Raw genomic sequence first — 14572 nt, 5'->3', positions numbered from 1 at the left:
CATATCATTTTAAAAACGTGCATATGACCTGATCCTCTGCATAGATCATTGTAGATTTGTGTACATGTTTGAATAATTCATGCATATATCAAGTGAGGACTCAGCCTTGAATATGGGATACCTATTTTGTGAAATACTGCTTATTGCAGTGAGCTTTGCAGTTGAGTTGTTCACTCCATGTGACAAAACCAGAAACACAAAAATCCCACTACCCCCCGTTGCAATCAAGATCAAACTCACCTATCCATTCAAATCTAACCAATCAACCTCTCCATTCTCTTCCCTCTCCCTCCTCTCCCCCCTCTTCTCCCCTCCCCCCCTTCCAGATCTATTCAAGTACAGGCTTATCAACAGCAAACTCATCAACAGCACCTTCCTCCACAACAAAGAGGGATGCATGCTCAGCGACTTCAGTGACGAGAATAATGCCTACATGATCTACTTTGTCAGCTTCCTGGGCACCCTCGCCGTGTTGCCCGGCAACATTGTGTCGGCGCTTCTCATGGATAAGATTGGACGTCTAAGGATGCTGGGTAATACAGCGAGAAGGCGGCGGTGTGATTGTGCACCCCGGCATGTTGCTTCCTGTCTTTAACACTAGGACAGCCCTGCCTATTTCTTTACTCTTAGCGCCGCCATGACCGTAGTCTTTAGAATGGGAAGCTGCTACTTACACACAAAGACCACTAGCTGGCGCGTCTTGTAAATTAGCCTGCCCCCGACACAGAAAAACTGTAAAATAGCTTTATACTAGCTTATCCTGATGTGATTTAGAAAATGTAAGGATATTGGGTGGTAGAACGCACATATCTAGGAAAGGTCATGAAAGGAGGGTCTTGAAATTTGATCAAGTGTAAAGGTATATTAAAAAAAAATACACACTTGGTCAAATTGACCCCACCCATGACTGTTCTAGCGTTAACCTACGGAGGGTTACAGTAACCTGAAGATAGAAATGTACCGTGCTCACTAAATGGCCGATGGAAGAATTGGTTTGTGAGCCACCACGGTCCAAATACAGTTATTTCCAGTGTGTAGAATTAAATGAATGGAAAACAAACATTTAGCAGCGAGTAGAATCGGCTTTTATTTGATAACAATTCCTCTGTGTTTCTCTGATTTTCTATTCCTCTCTCTCGCTCATCTCCCTCTATCCCTTTCCTCCTTTTTCTCTCTCTCTATCTCTGTCTCTCTTCCCCTCTCTCTCTCTCTCTCTCTCTCTCCCTCTCTCCAGCGGGCTCCAGTGTGATCTCTTGTGTCAGCTGTTTCTTCCTGTCGTTTGGCAACAGCGAGTCGGCCATGATCGCTCTACTCTGTCTGTTCGGGGGCATCAGCATCGCCTCCTGGAATGCCCTGGACGTGCTGACTGTGGAGCTGTACCCCTCCGACAAGAGGTAGGGGTGGGGGGGGGACCCTTCTAATGCAGACACGAAAGCCTTCATAACACTGTGGAGGATCAGGATGAGACATGCAGGGGAGGGATGGTGGTAGAGGGTCAAATCAGAGGACAGGTTTATTGGAATGGATGGAACGGAATAAGGAATGGGACCGAATGTGTTTGAAACCATTCCTCGTTCCATCCCAGCCATTACAACGAGCCTGTCCTAGGATTTCTCTCTCCACCAGCCCTCTGCTGGTCACGTGAGCCTGCTTAGATGTCATTGTGTGCTGTCAGACGTGGTGCCCTGGTGTGATACGCTATAATGTTGGAGGCAGTAGTGTATTAGTGGTACGTTTGAGGCTGGGAATCTCCACACTGCCACCTCATGGCTTAAATGAGCACTGCAGTGTCTTTATATGTTTATTTGCCTTTACCTGTAAATCGATATGTCATCCCAGTGTAGTAAATCCAGTATGCAGAGTGGATTGAATACATTATCCTCTCCATACATCAAACATCATTGTGATAGCTACCTAGTTCACCCAAAGCATATTCTATAAGGGTGTTTATTGTTTCTCTAGGCCCAGGATAATATACTGTGTATTTTCTATCTTGTATATTGTAATGTTTAGCTCTATAGCTCCCCCTTGTGGCCAATCATGGCCCGTGCAGTGCTCAGTCCATACCTAAACATTTCTTGTCGACTTCCAATCTTTGAATAGGTTCGGTGTAACTGACACTGTTTTCTCTCTCTCTGTCTCTCTCTCTCTTTCTCTCTCTCTCACACACTCTCTGTCTCTCTGTCTCTCTCTCTCTCACACACACACTATCTCTTTCTCTGTCTCTCTCTCTGTCTCTCTCTCTTCCCCCCCCCCTCTCTCTCTCTCTCTCCCCCCCCCTCTCTCACTCTCACTCTCTCTCTCTCTCTCTCTCTTTCTCTCTCTCTCTCTCTCTCCTCCCAGATGCACAGCGTTCGGTTTCCTCAACGCCCTGTGTAAGCTGGCGGCCGTGTTGGGTATCAGCATCTTCACCTCCTTCGTGGGCATCACCAAGGCCGTGCCCATCCTCTTCGCCTCGGGCGCCCTGGCGGCCGGCAGCTTCCTGGCCTTCAAGCTACCAGAGACGCGGGGCCAGGTGCTGCAATAGTGTGGCGCCACCCCCAGGGGGCAGCATCGTGGGGGTCAGTCCCCGAAGAGGTAGCCACACTGTGAACAAGCAGCCCGAGAAGTAACCCCCCCCCCCCCTTACCTTTATCCTGTAAACCCCAGAGAATTCTAGAAATAAGTCCCTCATGTAAGGCCTGTTTCCTGGAGTCATTTCAGTGCGGTAGCGGCACAGGTCTACTAAAGCTGTATATATTATGGATTGCCTGATATTGGAAGTAGTGTTTTAAAATAGACACATCTCTATACTATTAAAATCAGTGGAACTATGCCGCGGCTGCTCGAATGTGATTCCCCCCCGTGAATAGGCGTCGAGTCGATAAGAGTAAGGGAAAGGCAACCAAACTTGGCCCCCCCCCCAAAAAAAAAAGCCAATAGAAGCTCACGATTGATTGCATTGTAAATACAGAGCAGATTTAATCCGTGTACGTGTTCGTTAGAGTAACTGGGTGTATGCGTTTGTTTTTCCAGCACAATCCTGAGGAGGCTGGGGACAAGGTTAGATCCACTTCCCTTACAGTACATCTAACAACCTGGGGTTACAGGGGAGGGATCTGGAACTAGAATATAGAGCCATGTGAATACGCCCCCAGTTTAAACGAGCACTAGACATCCACTTCAGAGTAATGCCACGTTGCCACATCCTATTTCTCTGACCAGCTCAGCTTCACCTCTCATCTCTCTCTGGGTTTACATTGCTGATGTAGGTCATGTAAGTCAAAAATGATACATTATGCCCTGATTTGAAGCATTTTTGACTTAATGGGTAAAACCAAGACATCTTCTTGGCATTTTGTTAACCAAGACCTGTCCTCATTCTTTACCTCCTAAGGTCTTGTGTTTGTGTACAGAATAACTGCCATTTTTATAGATATTAGAACATTCCAGGTTTTGCTTTCGTTTCGGTTTGAATGTGACAGTCGACAAAGTGAACTTTTGAGCTTTTCTCCCTTTAAATCATTCTTTGTCATCTTAACTCACTCAATCACAAGAGGTCTCTCATATCAATGGAGAAACCTCCTTTGATGGACAACGTTGAAATTGCGCCGCCCCATGTTGTTTGCCGTGTCCATTTTAAAGGTGGTGAGCCTTTGGTCTCAAACATCTTCCATGTTTGACAGTGCAAATGTTGTTAATATTGTCACAACTTGATAATGAAAACATTGATAAGCCCGCAGTTCAGTCATCATGTATCCTGTAGTACCGATGCTTTCTTTGTACCCATCGTAGTCATACTGTATGTTTTGCTCTTTCAAAATGTGTTTTTGGAAAGTGTTTTGCATGTAATGAAGTATGTGCGTAAAATTCATCGGAAAATGTGCTAGAATTCAATATGAAAATGACAAATGAGGTGTTTCATGTTGCCGTATATCAATTAGTCAGATGTTAAATGTTACATCCATGCAATTCTTTGAATCTCTGTCCTTCACATGAGAAAGCATACCACCTTGATACAAATCAGCTGTTTCTGCCATCCGTACCGATTTATTTGAACGTTCTCGCATTCAGCACACTCCAGTCCATTCTAATGGGCGCAACTTAGATTTCATATTTCACAGACGGTTTATTTTTTGTTTGTTTTACCTTAAGTCAGAAACTACAGCAAATTTTGGATGAATGATATTATAAAACAGAAATGCACACAACAATCCTTTCTTCAGTAGGGTACCATCTGCACAAGCCTCAGTACATCCTCTTTGAGACAATGATTTTGATGGAAAACATCAGAACACTTTAGGAAGATGTAACTAAGCACAAGATGGTGGAAAGGTTTTTAGTAGATATTGTTGTAAACTACATAGCCTACATACAATAGACTGTACATTAGGGCATAATCAAAGTTCAGATAGGAAAAAAGTCTAGATGATGATGTTCACACAGGAAAGGAACTTTTAAATAATGGACAGCTTTTATCTGATAAGCACATACAATGAGTAGACCTACTGATTTGAAACACCTACACATTGTCATACCTGTACGTCATAGCCCAACACTGATTATTTATGTGAATGTTGAATGTTTGTGTTTATTTGTTTGTGCAATATTGAACCCGTATGTGCAATATTGAACTTTTATGTTCTATTTTTATTTCATTTCTTTAATTTAACTTTTTTATTTTATTTTTTTATATATATTGGATGCTTGATAGCTTGTTTATTTGTTGTGTTATTGATTATTTGATCTGATTAACTGATGCGGTGATACATGTAAAAGCTGCTTTACTGATCTCACGATCAGAACAGAACAGTCTTAACAATTAGAGTGTTTGTGGTAAAGATTCACCAAGCACTAAAATAGGAGATATTTGTAGAGCTTTCATTTTTTCCATTCTTTTCCCCCCTGTCTTTCTGTTCTTTAAAGTGGCATAGCACATTTGGATAGATGGAGGGAAAAAGGCAATTTTTTTGCGTTGAGATACATTTTAGCGATTGGTAATCAAAAGGTTTTATAAATAAGGACGGGTTCTTACAGTTCAGGCTGCGTTGGTGATGGTAGTTTGATGTTGCGTTGGGGATGGTAGTTTGCATAGTTGATGCATCATTTCTGCTTTGAGTACACAAGCTTCCTGTACACTGGTGTGGTACCAAACCACAAAATATGTCAAATTCTCACATTATCCAAATGTGATATGTTCACAATTGCAGCAACAACAGCAACAAACAGATTAAAAATAACAAAGCACTGATCCTGAAACAAGGGATATACCGTTATACTTCTAAACTGCCATTTTGTAGGATAGCAGCCATATGTAGACTACACCGTTCTGGCTAGAGACCAATCCACTGCATCTAATGTACCTAGATGTACATGAACAGTTGTTAAAGCCTTGTTTTTCTTCAACGACTTCAATCTTGGGAGACTTGACACTTAGAAAAACCTCCTGTAGCACATGGTGCTTAACAAAAGGTATAGCAGTTGTCGACAATAAGCACAAAGTCCAACCTCTTAACAAACTACCGAACGATCAAATGATTAGGAACATGCAGTTGTGAACAGTTCACTGAACACTCAACACAGCAAGTTGTAGAGCACTGCCATGTTACTGCACAACCGCCCACCTTACTGTGTGTCCGTTACCATGAAACAGAACTGTATGCATATGTGTAATGTAGGACCCCCCCTCATATTTATGGAGCTTAAAGCTACGTCACCACATTCTCCACACCAAACGCAAATGGAAACTCTCCCATCACATCCTACTGTGGCCCATTGACACGTAGTGGTCGGCATCCAAACTGGTTTAGAAACAGATTATCTATTGTGCCATGAGTAACAACTCTCATTGATTATTGCCAAATATTTTTGTATGTCTTGAGTTTACTCTACATCATCAAAAAAAATCTGATATAGATATATGTAAAATAAGATCAATCGAAATACACAGATAATATATTAATAGAGTCGACACTATGTTATCAAACCCTCTGATCGAGATATGAATATGTAAAATAAAATAAATAAAACTACATAGAAAATAAATTACTAGTTTACTCTGTCATAAAAAAAAAACTGATATAAATACATGTTAAATAAGATAAACCTAAATACAGCAACTAGAAAATAAATTAATATGATAGCTCTTTCTGACCTTTGACCCCTTGAATAATATGCTGGCAGGGGAGAGGCGTTTTAGTGAATGGACCCTGGGACTGGGTGGCCAGTCTGTCAGAAGATTTGTCCACAATTCCTGCTCGAAGCACAGTATTGTGTAAAAAAAAAAAAAAAAAAGAAGAAGAAAGAATTCCATTTGTTATTGAAGATTCAGCATAACAGTACAGCATGTTCTTAATCTGTAACTGCATATTATATCTGTATGTTGCCCTATACCACCCATTGAATTACAAACAAGGATGTCAATATTGATGTTGTATAGTATGACATGGAACGCTGTGAAATGCTTACCTATCTATTTAATCTCAGTGAATCAGTTCAGGATCTGTTAAGTCAAGATTGTTTCAAGTAGTTGCATATCTTAAATTCTGTTACAGGGTTTTTTTGTATTCTTAATTGTTGCCTGGGCAACAGTCAATCATGAGTGCAAAAAGTGATTTAAGCAATAAGTGTTTTTAGGGTATTTCTCTCTTCTCTCCTCTCCCCAAAAACTATTGGGAATCAAAGCACATTATTCTGGCCTTGTCCACTGAAATGCTGGGTGTTGGCTTCAACTTAGTGGGATTGAATTGCTAACATTCATGTCATCTCCAAACTCCCATAGGTCTTTGAGGCTTTTGTCTTTAAGAATGCATCACCATTACTGAAATATAACAGAGAATTTACCACATTGTCATTGTAATGTGCTGTAGAAACTGTAGTTGTTTGTATGTAAGTAAAGATACTGTTTGTGGAACCATAAAACAACAAATTAAAAAAGACAAAAAAACTGAAGTGTAAATGACAGAATAATATTGTATGTTGTCTTTGATTTTGTGTATTTTGTAAATGAGAATGGAATATAAGTAAATACATCAATATTAATACTACTGGTTATGAAGAATACTTAAATGTTACAATGTCATGATTCTGTTACCAGGTTCGTGTGACTTTTTTTTTCCTTATCTTCATTGTTTATTTATGATGGGGTTTACACTATGTTGTGCAATTGACCTTTTCAGAAATGAAATGGATAGCAAAGAAACATGGAGAATAAACTATCTGTCATACTGATTAAAAACCTTGTATGTCTCTCATTTACTGCAAATAAATTATTATATTATCCTAGATTTTATCTCAATGATTTTCATGATTGATAAAGTCTTATTTTAACTGAGGTAACTAGCGTGAACAACTGACTGTGTTGTTGTTGTTGTTGTTGTTGTTGTTGTTGTTGTTGTTGTTGTTGACATCACCACCACACGGAACACTGATTAACTTTGGTTGCAATAAACAAATACACCTGACATACTACCAATTCCATAATTCTCTAATTGAAGACTACAATTGATACAAAGACTACAACTCCCTATTTACGCCCCTCTGGCCCACCATCCAGGACGGCAGGTGGCGGTAATGCAACATTATCGTTGGATGTCAACCGCCCGAAAACTCCATTGAAGAAGAACGCTTCACCCGAGAGCACCAGCTAGCTAAGCTGTTCAAGGTTGGTAACTGTTTATAACAATACTGATTATGTTAATGTGACAAACACACAGTGAAACCAGGACTGTTGTCCAAATATCTAATCATTAGCTTAAGATGCTAAAGATAGATGGAGTCTACTATTAGGACAGAGATCAACCGAACAGAAAGTTTCATTGCTTAGCTGAAGTTGCTTATGGGAGAACGCTCTCTCATTAAGCCCTTGTATGCAACTCTAACATGCAATCTAACTCAAACTCTCATCTTTAACTGTAACTAACCACGTTTTTGAAAATAGACGATTCAGCATGTTGCCTTTATATCAGCCACAGTAAAACAAAACCAAAAAAAGGATCCGATAAGGAGCTTTGGTTGTTCACCCTCTGACATCCATCCATCCATCCACACACACACACACACACATTACATTACACTTTAGCTGTTTCCCCATCTGTTTCGCAGACTGCCTGCAGTGGTCGCCTGCTTCCAGTCCTTTCATGCTGCCCAGTCTCCTCCGCCTTACCCGTCCCCTCACCTCCGCCACCTTCAACCTCACCCGGCCTCTAGCCCACTTCAGACCCCACATGGACCCTGACCCCACCCGGCCCGTCGAGCGGGCCATAAGAACCAAGCTCACCCAGGCCCTCGAACCAGAGCACCTGGAGATCCACAACGAGAGCCACATGCACGCCGTGCCCCCGGGCTCCGAGTCCCACTTCAGAGTGCTGGTGGTCAGCCCGCGCTTCGACGGCCTCGCCCTGATAAAGCGCCACCGCCTGGTCAATGAGGCGCTGCAGGAGGAACTGAGTAGCTGCGTCCACGCTCTGTCCATCCAGGCTAAGACGCCCCAGCAGTGGGCCAGCGACCCCAGCCTGGCCAAGAGCCCTCCGTGCATGGGGGGGTCCAGGGGGGACCACACGGTGGAGGAGAAGCTCAAGGCTGGGCGGGAGTGAACTGGGGAACTGTGTTGGGTCGTACCTTAACGTTGGACTGGTGGTGGTGAATGCGTTGGTGGGGTGCGATGCAGTTAAAGCAAGTGTCAATAAACGTTGATCGTTGTAGAATTTCCATTTCATTTGGCGTGGTGCAGCTTGGCTTTTAGGTCTCTCCTACAAGGCACAGTTGTAGGGAATGTGACTATGCCTACCTTGTTGTTAACTGGTTTCACTTTGGTCTTGGCAGTTTAACAGCCTTGTTGTACGCAGTACTCAAGTTGTAAAAGAAAATGAGGGGGGATGGTGGATTTTATCACATGGGGACAATTTTAGCATCCCCAAAGTGTCAGTGACTTCAGTTTCAGTGACTTGGTAAAAATGTCATTGCATGTGTGCGTGCCCCCTCCTTGCCCACAGTGTTTTACTCAATATGCGCAAAACTAAATGTTGAAATAGCAGTAATACCACGTTCATTTATAAAATGACATACGGGATGGAAAGGGGGGATGGCAGTTTTGGAAGGGGGATGATTTTGACCGTTTTTATTTCAGGGGGGGATGCCTGAACTCAACTCGAGTGCTGGTTGTACGCATGTATTATTGTGGCCATTACTTGTTCAACGTCAGGAAGTAGGCTGATGTAGCAGTGGTCCTGTATGATGCTCTGTAACGTAACACTGACTTACTCAACTTGTTGAGGTGAAATGCATTGAATGGTGCTGACGCTGGTCGACAACCAGTTTGTGTATAACCAAGCACTGATATCAGACTGCATCTGCTGTGTCTGAAAATAATATTGTTGGTATGTGAGGGCAAGACAGGACAGATATAAACTGGTACAGTTTGGTAGTTAATTTACACCTATAACCCTTTTGATGTCTTTCAATAAAAAAAGAACAACAAACTTTGTGAAAGTATTATATGATGTTTGTTCATATTATCAATGCATAGTATGCCACTCTTAAAATAAGTATTATTTGCATGACACTATCATTGTTGACCATTGGAATTCACTGGCCAAATACTGATACTTTTGACAAGACTGTAGACTATTCTATACTATAGATGTAATATACAGTGCCTTGCAAAAGTATTCACCCCCCTTGGCTTTTTACCTATTTTATTACATTACAACCTGTAATTTAAACATTTTTTTAATCAGAATTTTATTTGATGAATCTGCACAAAATAGTGAAATGAGAAATATGAAAATGAGAAAAAAATAAATAAAGAACTGAAAATTGGCATGTGCATATGTATTCACCCCCTTTGTTATGAAGCCCCTAAAAAGTTCTGGTGCAACTAATTACCTTCAGAAGTCACATAATTAGTGAAATGAAGTCTACCTGTGTGCAATCTCAGGCCCTGTCCACACCTATACGTTTTTTTGACAAATGTGGATTTTTCTATTCGTTTTGGGGGGTTCATCCAGACGCAAACGAGTTTTTGCCCTCTGAAAACGAAGATGTTTAAAAACGCCTGCCAGAGTGAAGATCCTTAAAAAACGCTGTATATGTTTTGACGTCTGGACGAGATAGACGAGTGTTTTGTATTCGTCACGTCATCATGCGCGTAGATGATGCGCAGTGCAGCTGTTTTCTGTAACCCGCATGCGCTAACCCAGCCAACAACAACAACAACAATGGCGCCTTACAGGGTTGTTGCGTTCGTGCTGCATTGATTGATTGATTGAAAACTTTATTAGAAGATTTGCAGAAGTAGGTACATGAAAGTACATATTACATGCAAGGTCAACTAACAGGATAAAAACCCAAGAAAGCCACTGGCTTATTTCAATTGGGGTCCTTGATTCTCAATTCATCGTTACATGTAAGACAGACAAAAAAAATAGTACTATCTACAAGATAATACAGACAAATAACTAGTACTATCTACAAGATAAACATACATCCATCATGGGAAGAACAATACAACAAAACATAAGGTATGTACAGCGGGTAGGACAGGTGGGGACATACACCACAGGTGGGGGCGGGGGACAAAACACAAAGTATGTACAGTGGGTAGTTCGGGTCTTTTAATCTGATTTTTGATTTAGAGGGTCCAGTTACGGATTGCAGCCTCCTGTAAATGTTTTTTGAGAGTGGTTTTGAAGGTGGGCAGTGTTTTGCACTCCTTTAAGATTATAGGAAGGGCGTTCCACATTTTTACTGCATAGTTTGCAAACGAGTTAAACTGTTTGTGGTGCAACGCGGTTGAACGTGGTTGAACGTGGTTCGTGGAGCTTCGTGGAGCTTCCTCTGGTATTGTATGTGTGGACGTTGTTCACTTTTTGGAAGTATGTTGACAGGTACTTGGGTGTCTTTGTGGTGTAGCGTATCTTGAAGACCAGGCCCAGTGCAAGCTGCTGCACTCTGTCAACTACTCGTAGCCAATCAAGGCTCAAAAAATGAGCAGCGGTTAGATGTGTCCTAGGGTTGAGGCCTAGCAGAAGCCTAACCAGTTTATTTTGGGCTGTCTGGAGTCTTGTTTTTTGGGCCTTTGTGGTTCTATAGTACCATGATGTTACGGCATAGTCGAAGTGACATTGAATGAGAGCTCCTGATAGGGTCCTCAGTGTGTTTTTACTGACAAGTGAGGATATCCTGTACAATAATCTAGTTCTATGGTTCACTTTTTTGATTACTTTTGCTGCCATTTTATCTCCGGAAAGATTTGCCTCTAAGATGGAGCCCAGGTATGTAATATCCTCTTTTCTTGTGATATTAATGTTACCCACTTTTATTTTGAAATTTTCAGCCTTTCTGAGTTTAGATGGGGATCCGTATAGGATGGTTTCAGTTTTACCTAGGTGTATTGATAGTTTATTGTCAGCTAGCCAGATGCAGATTCTACTCGGTTCAGTGCTTAGCGCTTTTTCCACCTGCAATATGTCCCTGTCAGAGACCAGCAGAGCCGAGTCATCCGCGAACAGGAACAAATTGCAATCACATGCTGATGACATGTCATTAGAGATGCTCCGATCAGGGTTTTTGGTGCCGATCACCGATCACCGATCACTGGAATCAGTGATCTGCCGATCCGATATCACCGATCACCGATCACAGCGTCGAAAATGGCAATTGAAGCATTCTATTTATTGTGTAGCATTATTTATGTTTTAAATTATTCTTAACACCATTGACATTGTATATTAAGTATTTAAATGAAATTAGGAGATGAGAAAGTATCATGAATTGACGACCATCTGTTTTATTGAATTCACAACCACCTGTAGCTTACTTCAGGAAAAACAAATAAAATGTGAAAATAAAAATCATAATAAATAAAATGTACACTGTCACATCAAATGTGCAACATTCCACTCGAATGAGAGGAACTAGGGGCTCTTAGAGAACTTGGAGCTTATACTGTAACTGTAGCTTTCCTGAGGAACAATAAACATACCCAAACTAAACTGCAGGGTTTCCGTTAGAAAAATTTGCCGTCGGACATCGTGTCCGGGAAGAATTCGATTTACCGGACAAACGTGATATATTCCGGTCATCATATTAAAATATAATAAAAATAAAATAAAAAAAAATCATATTTTTTTCCCCTCCAAATCTAATATAGCTGTTTGTCGCGGTGATTACTGTTGTGTAGCGGCCTATATGCCATTTAATGTCTATTTCTCATCCGATACGATTAGATGCGAGCTATATAATATATAATAATATAACATGATTTGACGCATGCGCGCTATGCCATGCGTCAAATCCAGCGCTGAACGGGTCCAGCGCTGAACGGGCGCCTCACTGGGAACTGAACAGACAGCATCGATCAATGAACGGACTCCACATTACGTTAACTGAAGTTTGTTAAATTGTTTGGGATTAATGTGAGTTTTCTATTTTCTCTTTCCAGTTTTACCCTTTTTTTAAAATCAATAAAACAACGTCATTTCTATAAGTCTCGCTGGTTGGGAAGGCATTTCGTTTAGCTCGAGAGTATGACAATGGGAAGAACATAACTGTTTATTGAGAAACAATTGATAGGCAGTCTGGGATACGTATATAAAGAAATACCACAATGTCTAGATGTACAACATTTTATTGAACAGTAACAGTGCAAGCATGTAGGCTTCTGGCGTGACACGGCTAGCCTAATTTCCGTTCATATGCCTTTTATCAGATAAAATAAAATAGAATAAAACTCTTTGAAAATAAATAGGCTTTAAATTAACTTGCAATGCGTATGTATAGGCTAATTTCCGTTCGATGTTACAGCCTAGGCCTATCGCCTATGCCTTTTCTCAGATAGATAGGGGATAGCCTTAAATAAAATAGCCTAGAGTAAAAACTCTGAAAATAACAATGGCTGCTCATATAATTCAGCTACTTATTAGGCCAACGTCGCTTTTTGGCAGCATTGAAGCGTGCAGCTGCGGACTTGAAATCAAAGCTGCAAAGTGTCTCTCCGCAACTTGCAATGCGCATTAGCCGTGTGACCTTGCCCTCCCCAAGGCGACTTCGGTCCGCAGTTTTAATTCGGTTCTGCAGCAGGCACTGGAGACGGGAATCAAGCAGGCTATCTTGGCCAGTGTGGCCCACTCTGGGTAAATTTCGCTGAAGTCTCGGATGAGGACTTCGCAGGCTGTTGAGAAATGCAAGCCCCCATAACCACGAAGCGCTGTCATGACACCGATGGCATCTCGTTGCACGTTTGTGGCATCGATGACCGGGGCTGTGGCTGGTGCTGAGTCATCATCGCTGGTCATTTCTTGGCCAAAATGACCAATGATGGTCTGGATGGCCGGTTTAGCATATTCTTCAAGCGCTGAGGGGACGGAATGAGTGATAATGAATCAGTGATGGCCTATTTTTTTTTTATGACAAAATGACATCAACAGCCAGATTAACTGAAAAGTAGGAAGGTTTAAATGTTTAAACTGCAACGTTTGCGTATTACTATGGTGGACGGGTTGGCAGGGTTGCCAGATAGGCATGGGTTACCGCCGAATGGGCTACTGTGTTTAAGCGGTAATAGACTGGTTAAACTGTAATCCCATCTGGCATCAATCCCATGTGGCACCTGTGCGCTGTTTCGCATAGGCCGGCCTACACATTAGGAGTCATCATCATGCCGGTGTCAAATCATATCATAATAAAAGAAATACATAGCCTATATATTCGTCTTTTTTAAAATAGAAGGAATCAGAATGTGAACTTTAGCGAATTGTATTCAAAGGGAATTATTTTCACCGGACAATATGTCCGGACAATATGTCCGACGACTTTTCAATTTGTCGGACTTCAAAAAAAAATTACCGGACAAAGTCCGGCAATTACCGGTTAACGGAAACCCAGCTAAACTGCAACATAAACAGGCTATAGCCAAATATAAAATACTGTTTCAAGTCAGTCAGTTTCAAGTCATATTTAGGAGGAGATAAGACAGCAAGTCAGCAATAATCAATAAAACAAAAAAACAAAACATTGCACCTAAGGAGATTTCAGACTCAAACCTTACTTCTGATTAAGCAGCATCACTGGCAGATTAGCCTTGAGAAATACAAGCATCTCAGCGTTTTTGGCACTCAGCCTGTTCCTCTTATCATCTAAAATATGTCCTGCTGCTGAAAAGTCGCTCGCTATCTACACTTGTGCAACGTGCACAGAGGAAGACCTAAAACTCACGCGCTAATAGTTGTTGTTGCTATGGGCCAAGTGACTTCCTGCTCGCGGGGTCACATGACGTCGGTGAACACTACCTACACTACGCTCGTGAAGTCGCGCTGGAACTCTGACCAGCACTCGTGGAACGCCTCTCGTCCAATCAAAGCACTCGGTCCTTTTATGACGTCGAGCCCAGTGTGCGCTTCGGCGCTCTCTGAGCGAATCGACGAACGCAGCAAATGCCGTATGATATTCGTGGTATTGAAAGACCTTGCGTGCGTTCCTCCGCAAGGTATTTCTTTTGAGCAGACATTACAAACGGCATATTTGTTGTCTCTTTCCGACACTGTGTAATATTTCCAGACTGGCGACGCCATTTTGTAAACTGATCGGTCATGTT

The 14572-nt window shown here is 41.7% G+C and overlaps 2 protein-coding genes across 2 annotated transcripts in view; both read left to right on the top strand.

Moving 5' to 3' along the window:
- The window catches only part of sv2a (synaptic vesicle glycoprotein 2A), a gene marked incomplete at both ends in the record, with an annotated part of 24981 nt that extends 22454 nt beyond the window's left edge, over positions 1-2527 (top strand). Inside the window, 3 exon segments of the mRNA XM_080540624.1 lie at positions 327-533; positions 1235-1394; positions 2344-2527. Coding sequence (XP_080396750.1) covers positions 327-533; positions 1235-1394; positions 2344-2527 — 551 coding nt within the window.
- A 5075-nt stretch (positions 2528-7602) lies between these two features.
- Positions 7603-9706, top strand: bola1 (bolA family member 1). Its single transcript, XM_080540626.1, has 2 exons — positions 7603-7642; positions 8083-9706. The coding sequence occupies exon 2, from the start codon at positions 8118-8120 to the stop codon at positions 8571-8573; it is 456 nt and encodes a 151-aa protein (XP_080396752.1). The 5' UTR covers positions 7603-7642; positions 8083-8117; the 3' UTR covers positions 8574-9706.
- Positions 9707-14572: the final 4866 nt, after the last annotated feature.

The sequence above is a fragment of the Nansenia antarctica genome (assembly GCF_963989245.1).
Source record: "Nansenia antarctica genome assembly, chromosome: 10".
NCBI classification, from domain to species: domain Eukaryota; kingdom Metazoa; phylum Chordata; class Actinopteri; order Argentiniformes; family Microstomatidae; genus Nansenia; species Nansenia antarctica.
The sequence above is the reverse complement of the archived record's forward strand: the minus strand, read 5'-3'. Positions and strand labels throughout refer to the sequence as shown.